Here is a 21,098-nt window from a genome sequence, read left to right as displayed (position 1 = left end):
TATTTTGAACATACTGCAGGCTGAGCGCCCAAGCAGGAGTGGTTTATAATAACATAAAATTAAAAAAAAGCATGACAGCACAAGTTACAAAACACATCAACACACTCCGTAGACCAGTTGAAACGGTCATTACTGCACATAAAATATAAGCACAAAAAAAACTGACACAATCAAAACTGACACCAAAGAACTGACAGGAGGCAAGATTTCACAGTCATTACATACTTAATTCCAGCATATCTAAAGATTGGAGAGAAGAAGCAGGCAAACTATTCTAATCTGCAATTGTATTAGGGAAAAAGGATAATTTGTATAAATTAGTCCTTGCAAAGTGAGGCGGTAACATGAGTGGCATGGCACTGACGCCCTGTGTATTTTGGTTTATGCGTTTATCTTGTCACGGATTACTTTTCTTTGCGCCCCCTTTTGTATATTATAGCTGTTTGTGAAATAAACCTCAGTTGAAGTCAGGCGTTCGTCCAGTCTTGTCTACCTTCGTCCTTGTCTTTTTAGCCGCTGGAATGTCTCATAATAGTACTGGCAACCAACTAGCCCAACTTTCTACCCTAAAAGCATATTCAAGCCTAGGCTTTATAAGCGTTGTGTATGCGAGAAGTTTAACATGAGCGGGAGCATCCTTAAGCTTGTGTCTGAGCATGTTTAGCTTGCAAAAGGCTGAAGAGGAGATGTTAAGAATATGTGTGCCAGCTGAGGCGGTTGTTTACCGTAACGCCGAGATATTTATATTCCTTCACTTCGGTCACACTGCGGTCCTGGACAGAGTAAGTGTACTGAAGCGGGTATTTTTTCCTGGTTATGCGAAGCAAGACAGATTTTTCTGATTTTAGGAGCATGCCCCACTCCTGGCACTATTCTAGTATGTTAATTAGTTCAAATTAAGTGCGTGCTGGTCTTCGGGTACCAGACTTTCATTTATGCGTTTGGATAGAAACGGTTTGGATAGAACGGTGGTGGATAGAACGGTTTGGAACGCAACGGTTTGGATAGAAATTGATTGCCGATCTACTGATGGCACAGATAAGGTTATATGCGGCGCTATTTATAGGTCTCCTTCAAATGATGCGTCTGAATTTTGCCGGGCTTTTGAACTAGCACTCCATAAACTATCACTCGAAAATAAAAATGTCTTCATTATGGGAGATTTTAATATCAATATGCTTGACATGACTAATCCCATCTGTGTCGACTATACGACCTGTTTCTACAGCTATGGTTATACAAATTTAATTAGCACGCCTACGCGTTGTACTGACCATGGCTCGCATTCATTACTTGATCATATTCTTTCGAATTTTCCCACTGCTCGTCCGGTTGGCGTGATAGAATGTGATGTCACTGATCATTTTCCGGTATTTCTTTGCGCACTATCATCTCGCTGTAGTAACAACATGTCCACGAGGAAGTCAGTTTTTGATAACGGAAAATATTTTGAAGCCATATCTAATACTGATCTTTCATACATTTTGGGTCTCTCGAACCCAGAAGTGGCTGTACTTGAGCTGTCGAAAATAATTTCATCCGCAATCAATAAATGCACATCGCTCCAATCATCCACGAGAAAATACGTTACCCCCATTTCCCCATGGATAACTACTGCTCTGTTAAACTCTCTGAAGAAAAAAGAAAACATGTATAAGAAAACTAAACACCAGCCGTTCAATCTGCGTCTTAAATTGAGATATAAAAGGTATTCCAGTGTACTAACGTCGCTTCTAAAGAAAGCTAAACGATGTTATTATGAAAGCCAGTTATCCACACATACTAACAATTCTAAACGAAAATGGCAGCTGCTTGACGAATTTCTGAATATTCGTAAGTCACCTAGTGTTGTTAAATCTATTTTCCACGATGGTGTTACTTTATCTGATCCCGAGGAAATGGCGAATACATTTAGCAATTATTTTTTCAATTCACCTAATTATCCTATCTCTTCGTTATGCACACCTTCTCTTGAGCGCTGCCCTCACTCCTTTTTCCTTACCCCCACGTGTCCAGACGAAGTTCTATCTGTAATTGATAATTTAAAGACGACCGGCCCCGGCCTTGACAATATCCATGGAAAGCATGTGAAAAGTATCCGGTCATTGCTTGCTCCAGTCCTTAGCCACATCTGCAATCTCGTTTTTAAATCTGGCAGTTATCCCAAGCAGCTCAAGATAGCGAAAATAATACCGGTCTTCAAAAAAGGCGATCCAGCTTTGCCAAATAATTATCGTCCGATTGCAATTCTTCCTTTTTTTGACAAAATTTTAGAAAAACTAATTGAAGTAAGGTTGTCTAGTTATATTGAAAAATTTAACATATTGACAGATAGTCAACACGGCTTTCGGCGCGGACTATCTACAGATACTGCAATAGCATCTCTCATAAATTACGTTAGGCTAACAATTGATAAAGGAATGTTCTCAGGAGCAGTTTACATAGATTTTAGCAAAGCATTTGATTCCATTGATCACTCCATCTTGTTTCACAAATTGGAATCTTATGGTATCACTGGACCTCCCCTAATGCTCTTGAAGAGCTTTCTCTGTGACCGACAGCACATAGTCTCTATTAATGACCATACATCTAACATAGCTTTAATTAACAAGGGTGTTCCACAGGGCTCAATTCTTGGCCCTGTATTGTTTTTACTCTACATTAATGATTTACCATCCTGTTTAAAGAATTGCAATAGTATACTATACGCAGATGACTCTACCATGCTATCATCGCACCAGGACATTAATCAGCTGATTCTTAACCTACAGAATGATCTTAATTCTCTTGAGCGTTGGTGCCACATTAACCGCCTGTCCGTGAACGTCACTAAAACTTGTTTTCAGATTTTCCATCCCCCTCAGAAGTCATTGCCCATCACACCACTTCTATACCTCAATTCTGCTGCTATTTCACCGCAAGATCGAGTTTCTTTTCTTGGTGTTATCATTGACCCTCACTTAAAATTCCATCATCATGTAGCTGAAACGTGCAAGAAAATTTCTTATGGATTACGCGCACTAATTAAAGCCCGAAGCTATTTTCCAGTCCAAACTTTATTATCTCTTTACTACGCATTCATCCACAGCCACTTAAACTACGGTATCTCATCTTGGGGTAATGCCTATCATATTCATCTCTGGCCTTTAATAAAACTGCAAAAGCAAGCCATGCGCATCATAACCAATACCCCTCGAATGTCACCCTCCCGCGTTTTGTTCATAGATTTAAACGTTCTACCTATCTCGGCCTTTTATTTTTACAACCTTGGTATCCTATTCTTTAAGATTCTTCATCATTATCTCCCGCTAAGCACATTTTCTCCCGGCACGATCATGAGCAACACCGTCACTCGTTTTGCGCTGCGTAATAACTTTTTACTACCTAAGGTCAGAACTAACTACGGGAAACAATGCCTTCATTTTTCATCCGTATCATTTTGGAATTCTTTGAACATGGACATCAAACAAACTAATACGCTTTCTTTATTCAAGGTCAAACTAAAGCTTTTCCTTCTTAATTTGTGATTTTTTTGTTATGTTATTGATTCTATGTATCGCGGCATCTGTGAGTGTTTTATTTTACATTATCGTGCATTACATTGTTTGTATTTAAATATTTCAGTAACTAACATTACACTATGTGCCTATATTTATTCTGTTTCGTCGCTAGTTAATGTGTTGTGTATTTTATATTATGTTGCTTATTGAAATTTATTTTCATGGGAGGTCCCGCCCGCGGTCTTGTACCATGGGAACTCTCGCTGTATAGAATTGTAAATTTTATTGTATTACTCAATAAACTTTCAACTTCAACTTCAACTTCAAAGATAACGCAGTCATCGGCGAAGAGACGAATTTTCACGCGATCGTGGATCACATTAACTATATCATTGCAAAATATCAGGAAGAGGAGTGGCCCAAAAACACTACCTTGCGGAACCCCAGAAGAGACTGGAAGACAGTCAGAGTCTGAACCATTTATATGCATGTTCTGAGAACGGTTGGTTAAGTAGGCGGAGATCCAGGCAATGAGGAAACTGGGAAGTTCAAGTTCCTTTAGTTTGAAAATAAGTTTCTCATGCGGAATACGATCAAAAGCTTTGCTGAAGTGCAAAAATATCGTATCTATTTATATCTATTTTTATCTATAATTATTCATTTTTATCTATAGTATCTATAGTATCTCTGTCAAGGACAGAATCGAAAAAATTAACAACTGTTGTTAACTGTGTTATGGTTGAATACCCCTTTCTGAAGCCATGCTGGAATGGAGACAGAATATTGTGGTTATTTAGGAAGTCAGAGATGTGATTACTCACTATGTGCTCAAGCATTTCATAGGTCCATGATATCAAGGAAATAGGGCGGTAATCATACATAGAGTGGGTTGCCTTTTTTAAACACAGGCACTACGCGCGCTATCTTCCAGTCATCTGGGAGAGAGGAAGATCTGATTGAAAGCTGGAAGATTACTACAATGTACCTTGCTAATTGCTCTGCATAGCGCCGGAGAAATGCATTTGGAGTACCATCTAGTTCTGGCGTTGATTTTACTTTCAACCTTAACATCATATTAACAACACCCTCATATGAAACAATGTTAGTGTCAAGAGTATCCCAAGATGTGTTTACAAGGGTTTGGAGATGCAAAAGACATTGCTGAAGTGGTGGTTGAAATGCAATGCAATAGCCTCAGGATCTGTTAATAAGGTCTCTTCATGTGAAATGTGCTCAATAGGTTTCTTACGTTCACTAACAAAGTTCCAAAATTTATCAGGGTCTGATTTGATAAAATTAGGCAAGGTAGTGTTAAAAGTGTTTGGCTGACTGAATGGCAGAAACACAATGATCGAATTTTGTCAAGTGACTTATTCGGAAATGATTGCTCTAAAGGGTACGTCAGCCAAAAGCTGCAGAGCCCCATCAGGCAGCTAATAAAATTTGACAAATATACTGAGGAGATCGTATAGAACGTCCCACTTTCTTGTGGTAAGCAGTATTTGGTGTATCCGGGCGCTGCTTCAATGTTGGGCTTAGTGAACACAAAAAAACATGAAAAACTTCACTGTTAGTAATCTGGCTGTGCATTTTGAAGAGTGTGGTTGTGTTCCCTTTGTGGATATGTGGTTGATCGTGGCCAGACAAAGTGATCACTTAACCCGTGAAATTACTGAAGCAGCGTTGATCGCTGCATTGGAAGATACATGTGTTAGTGAGCCGCCTATGCACATGTCCGAAATAGACCTTGCATTCTTAAAGAACGTGAAGCGATGAGTCGTCATACCTTGCTCACCTGTTCCTTTCTTTCACCGCTTTTCCGGGACGCATGCGTTTGTTCTTCCTACAGTGCTCCGCTCCGCCTTGGTCAAAATAGGTTTCCTTGAGTCAGAATTCTATTTCATTTTTAGTCTTCCCGTAAGGGCTCTTCCACGTCCATTTCCTGTTCTCCGTTTTGCGAAAGAAAGCATTCATGACCCGTAAATTATTTCTCTCTGCGAACTCTACTAGCAGCTCATCAATACTCTTTTTAGAGCCTCCTGCGTAGTCACCAACTACTTGGTCTATGCCTGCTTCTTGCCTACCTTGGCATTGAAGACATCCATCACTACACTGCACTGTGTTTTTACTTTGCTTATTGCGAATTCCACGTCTTCATAGAGCTTTCCACAAACTGGATATTATGGCATGATGTAGGCAAGTAGGCCTGTACAACCCCACTCCGTACCTTTTATTAAGCCTAATTATAGCAGCTGCAACGCTCTCGTTAGTACTGCAGAATTAATCTCTGTTGCAAGTTATATCCTGATTGGAGACGAATGCCACATCATATTCTCGTCTGTCCGCTAATCCACGATGTCCATGCGTGCCCTTTAGAACTCTACACGCCTCACCTCAAGCATCAGAGATCTTTTTCAGGACGATTTCATCATCAAGACGATTTCACAACATGCACCTTAGCTTTGCCTTATTCGGCGGGTCGACAAAGTTCTTACTGGGATCTTCCGCTACATCAGGCACTTTTCCGAGATTAGAGAAGTGCTGCGCTTGCAGGAAGTAATCAGATGTGTCGCCCAGCGCATCGAGCGTCTTGCACTCCTGTTCCTTCAAGAACAAATGGCAGCATCGGAGCAATTGCTAAGCAATCACATGGTCGCGCAGGCCTTCAAATGTCTTGTGAACATGCGCCATTTCACTCCAATGGTCGAAGTAACCCGAAAACCTGGTTGCTAACTGCTTCCCTGTCTCGCCATCCTCGGCCAAATCCCTCCGATATTTGTTACTGTAACCCTAAGCAGTCAATCTAAATCGCTGTAAGAGCGTCCTTTTTACTTTTTGATAATCTAACGACTCTGCGGCAGTCATTCTACCGATTACAGTTAAGGCCTTGCCTGTGAGGCACATGCTTAAAGTCAAAGCCCATTAACCTTGAGGCCAGTCCTGTTTCGTAACCACATGCTCAAAACTCTACAGGTACTCATGTAAATCATCGCGGCGCTCACTGAACAACGCTAACAGTTGTTCCGCATTCAGCTAAAGACCATGGTTCGACGCTAGGAAGGTTTCGGCATCGTCAGTCGCGTTACTCCTAGCTCTTCTTGGAGTCTTAGTTTCAATTCCAAAACTTTTCTCTCTCTCTCTCTCGCAGCGGCTGCTCAACTTTCCTTTCTTTCTACAAGGCGTTCGACCCTTTGTGCTGCATGTTCATTGTCTGTCCACTCCCTCAGCTCTGCACCCGAGAAATCCAGCTTCACGCCCAATGCGGCTAGACGCTTGAGGTCCATCAATGTTCAAGGTCAGCGATCTGCGCAAATACGGGTCTGTTAATTGGCCCTCTCACCACCAAATCCTGACAGGCTCGCCAAATTGTGATGTAGTCCCAGGTCCGTTCAGGAACCCCGGATAGTAAACAGGCCGCACTACGAATGACGATATTTTTTTTTCCTTAAGCGAGCGACGAGAACAATGTCCAGCACGCTATCACACACGCACACATACACTATGGGCACTTAAAACAACCTAGAGTGGTTATGCATGAATGAACGCCAACGTCGTACGGCGAGTTCCGGTGCGCGTTGCTCCGGAAGAAAAAATTCTAAAAGTTCTAATAAAAAATTGTGCGACCGATTATTCTCTCGTCTAAGACTGACGACACAGCGATGCTGTTTCAGCTTGGTTCGACTAAGTTAACCGGGATTATACTCGTCATTTCGATCTGTTGACGTCTATAGCACCCCCCTTAAAGATCAACGACCACTCTGTCATCAGTACGTACAAGTGTTTATTTCGGTACCATCCACGGACGCCTGACGCCCACTGTCGCAGCGGACGATAACTAATACCAAAGTTATTGTCCACTACGACCCGGGGCGTCAGGCGTCTATGGGTGACCTCATTACTGCGAACACAGCCAGCGGTGCCCACGACAAACGGAACAGCCTCCGGCTTAAAGAGCATCGCTGTTAAAAAGCTGCCCGCGTAGTGTGCGATGCCAGCGCACGTTAAAGATACCCAGGTGGTCGGAATTATTCCGGAGACGGACACTACGGCACCTTTTTCTTCCTTTCTTCTGTCGCTCCCACCTTCCTCTCTTCTCTTATAGCGCGCGGTTCAGGTGTAAACCGATATGTGAGACGGACACTGCGCCATTTCATTTAAAAAAAAACCAATTTTTCAATTTACTACCCCTTCATTTCTTCTTTCCCTCTCTCCTTTACTCCTTCTTTTGAGGCCCGGTTAAGGTGTCGACCGAGATGTGAGACGCGTACTGCGCCATTTTCTTTCCTTACCAACCAGTTTTCAGTTTCCACTTTCTTCATTTCTTTATCACTCCCACCTTAATCGGTGACCCCATTACTGCAGTGGTGGTGGAAACATTTATTGCCAAGCAATGCAGAGGGGGCAAACCCTGCCTTCCCTTAGGTGGCACCAGGCAACCCTCAGGGGTTGCTATTAAAGGGCAAAGGACCGTCCTTGGAGGGCTATCCGCTTCAAGGCGTCGGTAATTATCCGGCGCTGGTCAGCAGCAGCGGAGCTGGCCAGGAGAGTCTCCTAGTATGACTCCGCCGTGGCTGGGGATGGAGGGTGTGGCAAGGTAGGACATGTGGGAAGGATATGAATTAAGTCTCCCGGTTTCCCGCAGAACTTACAGGAGGAAAGGAACTGGTCGGGGTAGCGGACATGAAGAAGAATACGGTAGGGAGAAATGCGGGTCTGGAGTCGGCGCCAGTGGGAGGCCTGGGTTATGGTTAGAGAGGGAGCCGGCGCTGCGTAAACGCGCCGGGTATCTCGGTAGTGGGTAAGGATATATCTGAAGGTAAGCAGACGCTCCTGGGATGGCGGAGGGGTCCATGTCCAGCCCGGAAAGTGAGACCTTGGCCGAAGGAGTGGCCTCCTCTGGGGTCCAGATAAGGGTTGCAAGGTGAATGGGGTGCTAGAGGCGTAGACGCCGACCCGCGATGCGAGATATCAGGCATTTAGCGAGATTGAATAGGGCGGATTTTTAGTCGCAGATAATTTCGGTGGCAGAGTTGGAGATGAGAGCGAGCGCAATGGCTGCTTCCTCTGCAATTTCTGATGAGTCTATGGTGATGGAGCATGATGCTAGTAATTGGGCCTGATTGTTAGCGACGGCGAGGACCATGCGGGAGCCCGACGAGTACGCTGCCACGTCCACTTAGGCTACATCCGATTTGTCCCCGTTAAGCTTGTGCAGTGCTTTGGCGAGAGCTGCCCTGTGTTCTCCCCGTCGTGCTCCGGGTGCGTGCTCTTAGGGATGGGGTGGATGATGAGATGGGAGCGTAGGTCTGGAGGTAGGGGACCCTCCTCAGTAGGATAGATGATCGGGGCGATGCCTAGCTGACAGAGCAGAGAGCGGCCTGTCGCGGTACCCGACAGGCCAGTCAGCTGTGCTGTTAGAGTGGCTTCTGCCAGCTCCTCAAATGTGTTGTGGGTAGCGAGGTTGAGGATCCGGGCAGTAGAGGTGCTGGGGGGGTAGGCGGAGGGCGACCGTCGTGCAGCTTCTGAGGAGAGCGTTGATGTGGTCCCGCTCCTTCTGCTTTAGGTGGAGTGAGTACGCCGTGCGGCTCGTGATGTAGGCTTGGGTGAGGCGGAGAGTGTTCCGCTCTCACAGACCTGCGCGCCGGTTCGCCACGCGCAGGATTAGACGGATGACTTGCTGGGTTTGGGTCTTGAGAGCTTGGATGGTGTCGTCGTGCGCACCGTGGGAGTGAAGAACGAGGCCGGGGATGCGAATCTTTGATACGAGGGGAATGGGATGGTTCCCTAGTTTAAGTGAGATGGGAGGGTAACCATCTCCCTTACTTCTGTGTAGGCAAGATAATGGAGCACGTTCTCCACACCCAACCTCATTACTGCGAACACACCCACCGCTGCGCACCACTAAAGAAACAACCTCCGGCTTAAACAGCATCGCTGTTAATAAAGAAACGGGAAAGACTTCCCAAGAGCACCCTGATACAGGATGCTGCTGCAGTACGACACGTCTTCGGCTAGTACCGGAGCGCTCGTGTCGAAAACAAACAATTGGGCTAAAACCGAAATTGGGATTTTCCATGTGTGACGGTGAAACCACTAGCAAAAACTCTTCTGTAGTCAATCTATTAAGAGAAATCAGGGTGCCACTGGTGCATTCTTTCGACGCTTTTTATGCTTCTAAGCAATACTTTTGAATGCCTACAGTGGCTTAAATTGGTCTCTTAGTGATAACTAATGAACGAAATCTGCCTTGATATAAAGCAATCCTGCTTGCTCCAGGCGGCCTTCTTAACTTATGTTGCAGGTTCACTACAGCAACCTGCAACCGTTTACTTAGCAATGAAAGCTGTATGAAACCTTTACCCGCTTTACTGTAAGTAGCGTTGTGGTATGCCGCAATGAGCTTCTTTGATTTACCGCGCTCGGGCAGTTCGCTTGCTTCCAGAAAGTTCGCCTCCGAGAGGAAAACGCATCATGGTCACATGGGCTGGCGGCCACCGAAAAAAAAACTGCTGGAGTGGAAGCCTTTGCAATGGGCCGGCGTGAAGCCGGCGGCTGACATCTTGTGGTGGGGAAAAACCGCGTAGCACAGCACGTTGACACCACAGTCAATGCAGCCTTCCAGCACTTTTTAGAGTAATTCTAGTTCATGAGCCATTATACAGCGACGAAAAAAATATTCACCGTTTATTTCTAGTTTTTCGGAAAAATGGTGCGTTCAATTATGGGTTTTTCTCCTTTCATGTTTCGCAATAGTTGCATTCGCACGCCTTGTCATTTTATTGGTTTTTGAAAATAACCAGCCTTGAGAGAACAGCTCCCAACTTCTCTTTAACCATCTCTCGTTTCTCTCCTTTGTCATGTGGTGCAGTCTTATCTTGACGTAGTACTCGACTACTTGCTTGCATAAGTTATCTACGTGGTTTTCGACCGCGTCGAGGTGCAGAAGATGGTCATTCAGCCAGGAAAACCATTTTTTTCTGCTGTTTGCTCAGTACCTCTAGGACTAGCTGTTTCATCCTTCCATGGGTTGCTTTCAGGTTTTTAGACTCCGCCGCGAGCCGACGCAGCCCTTTGTCTGTTGCTTCACAGAGTGCGATCACCTCCTGCGATGGTGAAATCAGCCCGCCTCGGTTCTTCTTTATTACCAAAGGCGGTTCATCACGCGTATGAAGGGCTGCAATGCACTCTGCGCACGTGCTTCCTGCAGAAATTTTTCTTAAAACAAAGCCTGCGATATAGGATGCCGCAGAACTCACGAAGAGTGAGAGGCTTTCAGAATAGTCAATCCACGTGCTGTAGTCGAGGTCCTCCAGCTGGACAAGCTCCGAAACTTCTGACCTCCTTGTCCTTGTTATATGCGCTGATGAGTAATCCGGAACTGCCCTCGCAGATGCACCAAGTATAGAAACAATATACTGTGAGCAGTTGCCGGATAAGGATGACTTTACTTCAGTTTGTACAAGAAGGCGCTTATATGCCGCAGTGAACTGAGGATCTGTGGGGTTATTGCTGAACTGAGCTTGCCCACGACTGCACCCGAAGGAAGTTTCTGCGTGATCCTGACTCATTTTGTGCGTCAGAAGGTAGTTCAGGTGACCTTTTATGACGAGGTCATTATATATGTTTTCTGTGCTTTTCATGCCGATCAGGAAACTTAGAAATCCCGTCTTTTTTGGTCCTTCCAAAATATGCGCCCAGGTCGATCCTTCAGTCATTTGACGTATCCCCAAGCTTCAGCGAAAAACGGTTTCCAACAAGCCTCATTCTGCTTTCGTAGAGCACCCTTGTAAGATTTTGCCATATGATTTCTCGAGTTGCGGAGATCAAACAACCGATCAAAGAGCCTTACAAACTTCGCCATGGCACTTGCTCCTCTAAACTCTGGCAGTTGTAGGAAATTTTCGCAAAACTCCAAGGCAACAGCGACTGACGAACTGAGTGCTTGCACTGGAAGTCGGACTTTCATCTTCTGTTTCTCGCACTGAATGTGAAGTTTCGTCAGCTTGTTTCCAAGCCGTAGGCCCTATTCCTGCTGTAAAGCATCCAGTGTCTTTATATAGGCTCGCTTCACGTGATGACCTTCAGCATCAGTGACTTGGCTCAAGGTCGCCAGCGTGTTTCTGACCAGCTTTGTTATGTGGCAAGAATCTAAAATGATCCGTACATCCTTTTATGCATCAGCTGAGTAGTTAAAAGCTGCAGAAAACTGCGGAGTGTCAGGGCACAATTCTTCTCTAACACATTTTGCAATCGGGAAATCCGATTATGCACCGTCAAATGTTAGGCTAATAATTGCCACTCCAACGAACGCCAGCCTTTCGATGCATTGTTTTGCAAACTCTGCCCTCTCGGAGCTCGTGAGTGAGTCATTAAAAATGTAACCGACTGGAATCTTTAGTCTCATATTGATGCCTAATGCAATGAAAACACATGCATTGCGTGCTTCAGGGCGGCTGTTATCCTCAAGGCCTGTTCCGGATTGAACATAACCTACCACCTTGCCGCCGAAAAGCTCGACGTGCTTCCTAATAGCCGTGTCGTCTGCAAAAAGAGCGCAGTACAACGCTTCTGTGCGGCCTTTAACCAGCTTATCAAAGAAGAAAAATGCTTCATCTGTGAAGCCTGGACGTCCATCAACACTTCTGTACCATTCCTTGAGTGCGCGCTGGGAAGGCAAGGCATCGTTGAATTGGGAGCGAACAAAAATGGAAAAATGGAAAGTCAGCGCAAACGTACCGAGCTCTGGAGGGTACTTTCTTTTTGTTTTTGCCGTTGCTCTGCAGACAGAAGCGTTTTTTCTTTTAGTTTCCTAAAAATTTGTTCGGCTGTTTGATTTCTTCTTGTCAGCCTTCGCTTGCTTTGCTGTAGTGTCTTTATCTTTTTCCTCAGATGCAGAGTTTCTTCCTCTGTGGCTAGTAGTTTCTCCTTATGCAACTGCTTCGTAGCTGAAGCTGAGGTGCCCGCTTCCTCACACCCAGGCGTTTCGAGATCGTCAGCAAATGGAGCCACTCGCGACTTCGGTGGCGGTCGCTTCCTTTTTGTCTGAAGTATACGTTAGGAAGCGTTAGCTTTTCGTAGCTCTTTTTCTCAATTTTGCGCCACTATCTGCTGCAGCAAGCCGGTCTACAAGACCATAACCTACCACTTACCAAGCTTCCCAGCACCTCACGGATAGAAGGCGGAGGCTCCAACCACTAGGCCATCGCTGCGATGGCCGAATGGTTAGCACTCTACTAGGTTTCCACTCTTTTGCGATCACACAACAGCTAGTGCTCGATCATTCCTCTACAAACTCTTTACCGTTCTACGATTTCTTTTCCTGTTTGATGGCCCCTCAATCATAATTAGTGCCTTTTCATGAAACAAAGGTTAAAGAGACGATGTCAAAGAGCACAGCAACTAAACGGCAACCACTGATTGAGTCCGAGCCTGCTGCGTTTGTAACGTGCTCTTTCTATAAGCCCTAGAACGCTGATTTTGTTTTTTCACAATTCATTTTAATGGGGTGCGTAAGTGAAGGGCGAGCAAGCGAGGGCATGCATAAAAAAAACCTTAGACACAGTCCGAATGTTCATCATTTCATTAAAGAACTGTTTTCATTGTAGAGCTACTAAATAAATCTTGCTACAAAAAATGAGGAGCGCAGTACACGCCTTTAGCGTATTTGCACCCGCCGTCTTTAATCTTGCATGATTTTATGGCGAACAACGGCCCGAACAATTCTTCGCTCACTTACCGGTATCTGAAGATAGCTTCGAAAGGCACGAAACAAAGTAGGTTCTGACCCAGGTCGCAGCCGTGTAGTCTGGCTAGGTCGATCAAAACAATCTGTTGTAAAGTGTTCTGAACATAAGCGATCTCATTTTTTAGGCTGCCAGTCTTCCCTGCGGACTGCTCGTTCCCAAAGGCATCGTTCCTGAGAATTATGAAACTTGCCAATGATTCGCTGCTTTAAATATCTCCGACTAGTGTCAACTGCCCATAAACAAATCAGACACCACGCCAACTTCTAAGAACAGCTCTCTCCCACTCACCTGTGGAATGTGATTCCCGGCGCCGAATTCACGCAGATTTTGCATCCGTATGCTACGCATGATGTCACCATGCTTCCTGAATCCGCGTTTTAAAGCGCTTCAGCTCATAAAGGCGTTGTTTTGCGCGGGAAAATTTACGGCACTGCGCGCGAAACGGCGTGCGGCCTGGCGCTTTCTTGCCACCACAAGATGGCGCCGGGCGGCTTCACTTCCACCGCGCCGTCTCCACACCAGCAGTTTTTTCATATCCTCCTAGACCAGAACCAACCTGTAGGCAATCACAGCGGCAAGCAAATGCGGATTACGGAGGGCAGATCCTCTCTGTAGCTTCAAGTTCTGCTGCGTCTCATTGCTACGCACGCGCACGGCAGAAATAGGCTGCTTGGTATCGAAAATAACGACCAGAAGTTCTTGATGGCTGTCGCAGACTGCATAACAAACAGCTGATCGTGCTCGCACCCGTATACATCGGCGACGACAACGCGAGCGTGCGCCTTCGGTGCACAGCGTGCGGTGTAAGCTTCTAGAAATCTTCAAAAGCCTGCTATGTGCAATCGCAGCACCACACTGGACGGAGAAACTGCCCGTTGCTTATCAAACGACACTCTGTACTCTCGGATTATTGCGTGTTTGTTTACTACGCAGTAAGTATATATGACCGGTATGACCGCAGACGATCGACCCTGCATGGTGATTGACTCTGCTGTGGTCGTTGCGATTTCTACGCTCGTGAACTGCTTCCTGTAAGCTGTAATCAGAAAAGAATCAGGATGCATTCCGTTCAATTGTGCACTGTCGGCCGCCGGCTTTTGCTGCGAGCAAGGAATGCACACATTTAATCTCGACAAAAGCGCATATCAGCTTGTTGAACGTTCACCTAGAACAAGCGGGTGTACTGTAAAAGTTTAGCGGCGTATCGCATCTGTAATAATACAGCTTTACCGCAGAGAAATGACACTGGAATGAAAGGCGCTACAATCAAGCCCTGCGTGTCGGCGCCTCACGTACCGCCTTTTCTTGTATGATGATCAGCGCTGGGAGATTCTTTTTACTTCTTTAATGAGCCAAACGCGAGGAGATGCATGCCTACGGTACTTCTCGGATATGTGGCAGAAGGCCCAAGCAGCAAGCTGTACAACTGTTGGCGACGATGGAATCAGCACTTGGTCGGCTGCCGTAATAGTAACCGTATGGCCACATATGTGCCCGAAGAGATGCTTCGAGCAATGTGGTCGTGAGAGCTTTTAATAAAGGACATGTTTCAGTCAAGCGTTTCTCAAACATATCCGTCTGTGCACTGCGCCAAACGCAATAAAGACCATGCGAGAGAGAGAGAGAGAGAGAGAGACTCTTTAATGAAATACAGAGAATTTAGCCGGCGTTAAAAAAATCGCTGGCATCCTACTCTGCGTAGGGAGGGGAATTTGCGAGATAAAGACAGAAGGAGAGCAGTGTAGAAGAGGTAAAAAAAAACGAAGATAAAATGCGGCCATGAAATGGGTACTAAGGATGCAGTGGCGAGTATTGATGTAACCTATGGAATGATGGAGTGCATAGTCCGACAAATGGGCTGACGAAGTTCACTGCATGAAGAATGCATGAAGGTAACGTGCAAGTGAAATTAAAGCTTATCGAGATGTACAATGTCTTTTAAATATGTAAATAGAAAGTTCATTGCAAGTCTCTGTTGCCTAAGACAGGCTAAGGGACCTAAAACTTTGTCCATTGTTAGGGGCACTAGGCAGAGCTTCTGCATGCAATGTTCATAGTACGCACGCTCGTTAGCATACGCAGGGCACTCAAGCAAGATATGTTCCACAGTTTCTATCGAGGCACAGTTGTCACAATGTGGACTGTCCACTTGTCCAAAACAGTATCGCAAGCCGTTTGTATCTGTAGCATTCAGACTAAGTCGATCATAAAGTGCTTCCAGATGTCGAGGAATTCTGGGGAGAGTCTTGATACATACATCTTTATTTTCCAGAAGACAACTGGATGGTCTCTTGGGCTAAAAGCTACACAAAAGCTTGACGAGGCCCAAGAGACCAATACAAGGCAGCAGCGTAAAGAAATAGAAACATAATAGATGAATAGTACATAGGAAGACAGTAATAGGGTAATAATAAAACAGTTACTGTGACAAGTAATAATGATGTCAATCACATAAAGCAACCAGTAATGAACTGAAACCAAAATAAAACAACTGAAAAGCACATACGCGGAAACAACAAACAAAAATTAATGGATCACAACTGCACAAAATAGGAATGTAATTGTTTTTTGTTCAAGCCCACTGTGTGTCTGTATTTGTTTAGTATTGTAGGGAGGTTATGGGTAAGTGACTGATATTTATAAAATGTACGAAAATGAGGAACTGCCCACGCATCAACATTTCTTGTTTGCACGCTAATATTTCGTCGCTCTAAGGATGCCAAGGACGTTAGAAGGTTAGTAACTTCAGGGGAGGAAAAGTAGATTGAATGTAATAGGCGAAATTCATACAACTTGTCTACACTTATGATATTGAATGATTCAAATGCACTCTTTGTAGTTTCCATGGGCTCAATATTTGCTATGTAACGGATGATTTTTTTCCTGTAAAACCAGGAGTTTATTTAAATTGGTTTTGGTGGTTGTGCACCAAACTAGACTGCAGTATCTTAAATGAGAGTTAAACAAAGCATGATATACTTGAAGTTTTATCTTGGGTGGAAGTACTGTACGCCAGCGCGATATAACTCCTGTAATCGAGGAAAGTTTTTTACGAAGGTGATCAATGTGAGCATCCCAGGTTAGATGCGAGGAAAAATGTACACCTAATATTTTATGGTTTTCAACGATTTCAATTTCTTTGTGCTCATAGGTTATAGTGTGATTTATTTCAACTAATTTGTTTTTAGCGCGGAATATAATAGCTTTAGTTTTAGTGCAATTGATTTGAAGTCTGTTTAACTTGGACCATGTAGATAGCTTAGCTAAAAATTCATTACATTGCATGATTAAACCATCAGCATTAGGGCCAGAAATAACAATAGTACTATCATCAGCATATATCACTAGTTTTACTGTATTATCAATATTCACCAAGTCATTAACGTATGTATTGAACAACAGCGGACCTAACACACTTCCTTGGGGTGTGTTAGGTCTCAATCGACCCACATCTAAGATGTGGGTCGATTGAGTGAAGAAATTGGTACTGATGTGTCGGCAAACTCCAAAGCCGATACGTTTCTTCGGAAGCAAAACTTTTAGCCATTTGGGACGCATCAGATTTCGTGAAAAAAGTTCGAATGTATCTCCGATGTTGATGGCCCTTACTGGCCGCTTCATCTGCGTTTTCATTAGCCTGAATGCCACAGTGAGCAGGTACCCACTGAAATGTTATGCAGTGGCCTGCGGCAATAGCTAAATGATGTAAATACCCGATGTCCAGAGAAACTGGCTGGTGATTCGTTTTCTTCAGCAGGTTGGCCAGGATCAGCACATGCATATATGCGCGCTTCTGAGCGCGCACTCGGAGCTGGAATCTGCGGCAGCTCTCGTGGAAGGCCTCGAACACTATCGCAATATCAGCCAGTTGCACGGAATTAACAGCCGAAATATTGTGTGAATGAGAAGTATGCGATCGTAATATGAAGCCAGAATTTTAGCTTGCGAGGTGGTGCAACGATCGCAATACGATCGCGCATACGCAAGGAAACATATCAATTAGCAGCGAGAACTACCGCAGAAGGTGGCATTGCAGGCGACACAGATGATATGCACCGTGGTATAGTCGAAACAAGCGCCTGCATCGCGCAAAAGATCCCAATCCCATGAAGAACCATGGTTGTTATAGTCCATATAAAAATGGCCGCGCGAGCTTCCCGCTACCATTCCACCTCTCCGTCGTCTGCTAGTTGCCCGAGCGTTGCCAGCCCAAAATCGTCCTGGCGAGTCTGGCTGCCCGCTGGCAGCCCGAAACCGCCCAGCCAGAGAAAAACGAACGCGTTCTGGGCAGCCATCGGAAGTGCGCGGAGCAGCCAGAGAAATTCGAGCGCCTGGCGTCGCGCTCTGCCAGCCCGGAAGTAGCCCGCGAGCAGCCAGAGGCGGATAACCGAAGAGGCCCAATGACAGGTCGGGCATTTTACATGGCCATGAAAAATTTCGTCTCTATGCGCATGAGAGATCTGCCTGATACGGAGTCTTTCAAAGCCGCAGCTTTTGCGCTCTGCCACCGCTCTCGACCGTGGTGCATGTAGCGGAGGCCTCAAGTTGCGCAGTAGCTTTTAAAAGGAAGAAACAGCACGAAAAAACACGAACACACGAAAAAATGACACACTCACGAGGGCTCACTTGCAGCTGTGTCCGTGTGTCCTTGTTTCTTCGTGCTGTTTCTTGAGACCTTTTAAATGCATCACCAATTAGCCCGGAGCCTTGCTCTTCTGCGTAGTAGCTAGCCTGAATAGCGGTTAAACGGCACGAGGGTGTTTATATTTCATACGTTTCTTCAGCTCTGGCGGGTCCGCTGCGCAAACTTGGGGGCTAAGTTTGATTGTTGTCACTGTGAATACCATCACCTTCCTGGCCGAACCAGCAGCGGTGATTGAATGAACCTTTTGTTACCTCCTGTGTCCAGGCTGCATGTTCTCTACATGTCCCCTACGGCACCGGGTGTTTGTGAGCACAAAACATAGCTCTTCTCTGCTGACATAAGAGTACATTATCAAAGCTTCAAGTGATATAACTCAGTTCGGTGCAGAGCTATTTCTCTGAAAAATATTCTTGCTTCGCAGCATGTTTTCAACCATACACGCAAGCACTTGAGAGGCTGCGCTACACTCTCATCCCCCGAAATAAAAGCAGTCGATCTTGAACAGCTGAATGAGCAGAGTTTTCATTCAAAGGTGCAGGTAGCATTATTCAAATGACAGCCAATTCTTTGTGGGAAGCTGGACCAATGTCGCTAAAGTGTGTGGCTTAGTGATGAGCGACGCATGTCGAGGGAAGAAGACATGAGGCCCATTTCTTATGACACTGTAAAGAGACGTGCAAAAGTGAATGGTCATCCAGCGCAGCCGCTGACAAACTTGGATTTTAAAAACATCAGACCACCGCCGCGGTGGCGCAGTGGTTATGGTGCCCGGCTGCTGACCCGAGAGACGCGGGTTCGACCCCGGCCAAGCGCCGGATTTCTATGAGAGGGAAATTCTACAGTCTTGTGTACTCTGCGATATCAATGCACGTTCAAGAAACCCAGAAGCTCAGGAAATTTTGCGCTGACCTTTGTTAGCTTTTGCGCTGACACAGCTTTTTGCGCTGACACAGCGCTGGATGACCAGCGCTGTGTCGTCCATTTTCTTGTCTTTTGTGCTCGTCTTCGTTCGCGCTGTTTATTCAAGACAACCTGCACTACGGCCTTCCTCACAGCCTGGGTCGCTTCGTAACGTTAAACCCCCATTGCCATATACCGAAAACAGCGGACTGGAGTTATAGTTCGCTAATTCGCGGTTTACTCCACTAAAAGAGTTGGTTATTGAGTTGATAGCTGCCAAAGCATCCAATCTGTAAACGATTTAGTTGAGTGCTCGAGATGATTCGCACACTCAGTTTTTTTTATGCCCATTTAAACTTCAGTACACCGGAGCTTTTGCTTTCGGCCTCTATAGAAGTGCAGCCCGTAATCTAAAGTCGAACCATCGTTCACGAGCGTAGCAGCCGAAAGCTATGGGCACCGAAATATCTACAGTAGGCCCACTTAAATTCAACCATCTGCCCCTAAACTTTGCTCTGACTGCTTGCTTATCTGACCGCTAACATTACCATCAGTTCTTGTTTGTTTTTTCTGCCGCTAGAGATTTTAGCGATGTTTCTGTCCTTTTGTCGGATTTTAGTTGTCGTTTTCACTGGGGAAGGTAGGGTGCGCACCACCGGAGGACGGGGGGGGGGGGGGGGGGGTGCGCGCACTTCCCACGATATGGACGCTGGTTCACACGAAAAGCGCACGCTTGTCGTGCTGAGTAAGTTTCTGCGTAACACAGCAGTATTATTTCTTGTTTTTAAAAACGAGTCTCGATGGGCGCACAGCAGACACAATTAACAACATTACCAATTAGAGCTCTTACACGAAACTGCTACATTATGCAAGTTATCTGCTCTTTTTAACTTCTTTCGCAGAGGATGTTTGGGATGTGACAACTCTACACAGGAATTTTATTTACAACAATACTGAGACCTCTTCCTTAGAGTGCCACGTTCCTCCGCATCAATCTGTGTACTTTTGGAACGAGCTGAATGGATGGTCTTTCCGAGATAAGAGAATTATTCATCCTTCGTACGGTGAGTCGATCATTTCTACTTTTGGTTTTAAACGCCGACGCCTGTAACCTTGAAACTTTGCCTCCCCTTCCGTAATCGCTGTGGCCGCACCCGCATATTGCTAATGATTCGAGCCTACAATTTCGGAAATAGCATGCATATTGCTGTGTTGTGAGACCTCTGAATGAACCTGTCGGATCTGCAGAGTTACCCGAATCAAAAACTTATTTTCTCGACATAACCATAACCGCCATAATATGTTCAATTTTGCTCAAGGCCTTAACTCTGGGGTGCAAACAGGCCAGAAGTGCACGGCAAATTTCTCAATTTACAACTAGGCTTCCGCCGTAGTCTTTTCCGTTACACGGCATAAGCTGGAAAGGAAGCAGTCAGACAGAAACGATCGCCACAGAAGTGGAGATCTTTAGTCTGTTGGCGGGAAAATGTTTGGAGGGTGATGAGTTTTAGCCACATTTCGAGCCTAGGGCTCATGAGAAATCAAGTATTTATGGGAAACTCAAGCAACATTCTGTATGCAGTAATGCTGCTTCATTGGAAGCTCGAAAAAATGCTTTCTAGGCATATACTTCGCTCTACTACTGGAAAACGGACTTGCAGGTCTTACAGTATGCGTCGCGACTTGTCTTTTCTTTTTTGGCGGGCAACCTTAGCAACGATATTTTTTTCTCACTGTTACATGAGGACGTAGTTCAATTCAGTTCAGTTTATTTACCTTAAAGGCCCCATTGTATCGGGGGTATTACATAAGAGGTAAGAACTAGCTTAAAGAAATAGAGAAGGGCGGATCGATAAATATTTTCTACTTCCTAATGTCCAGCGCATGGAAATAAAATGAACAGTAGAGACTGCTTGGTCATGGTTTTTTCTTTATATATTTCCGATCTCCCACGTGCACTAGGCTACGGAGGTATGTTCACGTACGCCGATGACATCGCTATAATTGTTATTAGGAAATAACATCGAGGAAATTGAGTCTAAAATGAACTTAATTTTAGCATGCATCTCTCACTGGTTTTGAGCTAAAAAGCTGTCTGTTAATATTGAGAAAAGGTTTGGTTTTGTGGTTTGGTTTTGTGGGGTTTAACGTCCCAAAGCGAATAAGGCTATGAGAGACGCCGTGGTGAAGGGCTCCGGAAATTTCGACCCCCTGGGGTTCTTTAACGTGCACTGACATCGCACAGTACACGGGCCTCTAGAATTTCTCCTCCAAACAAATTCTAGCCGCAGCGGCCGGGATCGAACC

The 21,098-nt window shown here is 45.2% G+C and overlaps 1 protein-coding gene across 1 annotated transcript in view; it reads left to right on the top strand.

Moving 5' to 3' along the window:
- The window catches only part of LOC149344773 (uncharacterized), a 109,771-nt gene that overhangs the window by 78,689 nt on the left and 9,984 nt on the right, over positions 1-21,098 (top strand). Inside the window, exon 6 of the mRNA XM_089547300.1 lies at positions 19,694-19,855. Within this exon, the coding sequence (XP_089403426.1) occupies positions 19,694-19,855 (162 nt within the window). The remainder of the gene's footprint in view (positions 1-19,693; positions 19,856-21,098) is intronic.

The sequence above is a fragment of the Amblyomma mixtum genome, chromosome 5 (assembly GCF_055824585.1).
Source record: "Amblyomma mixtum isolate Tamu chromosome 5, ASM5582458v1, whole genome shotgun sequence".
NCBI classification, from domain to species: Eukaryota; Metazoa; Arthropoda; class Arachnida; order Ixodida; family Ixodidae; genus Amblyomma; species Amblyomma mixtum.
This window is presented reverse-complemented; position numbering and strand designations above follow the sequence as displayed.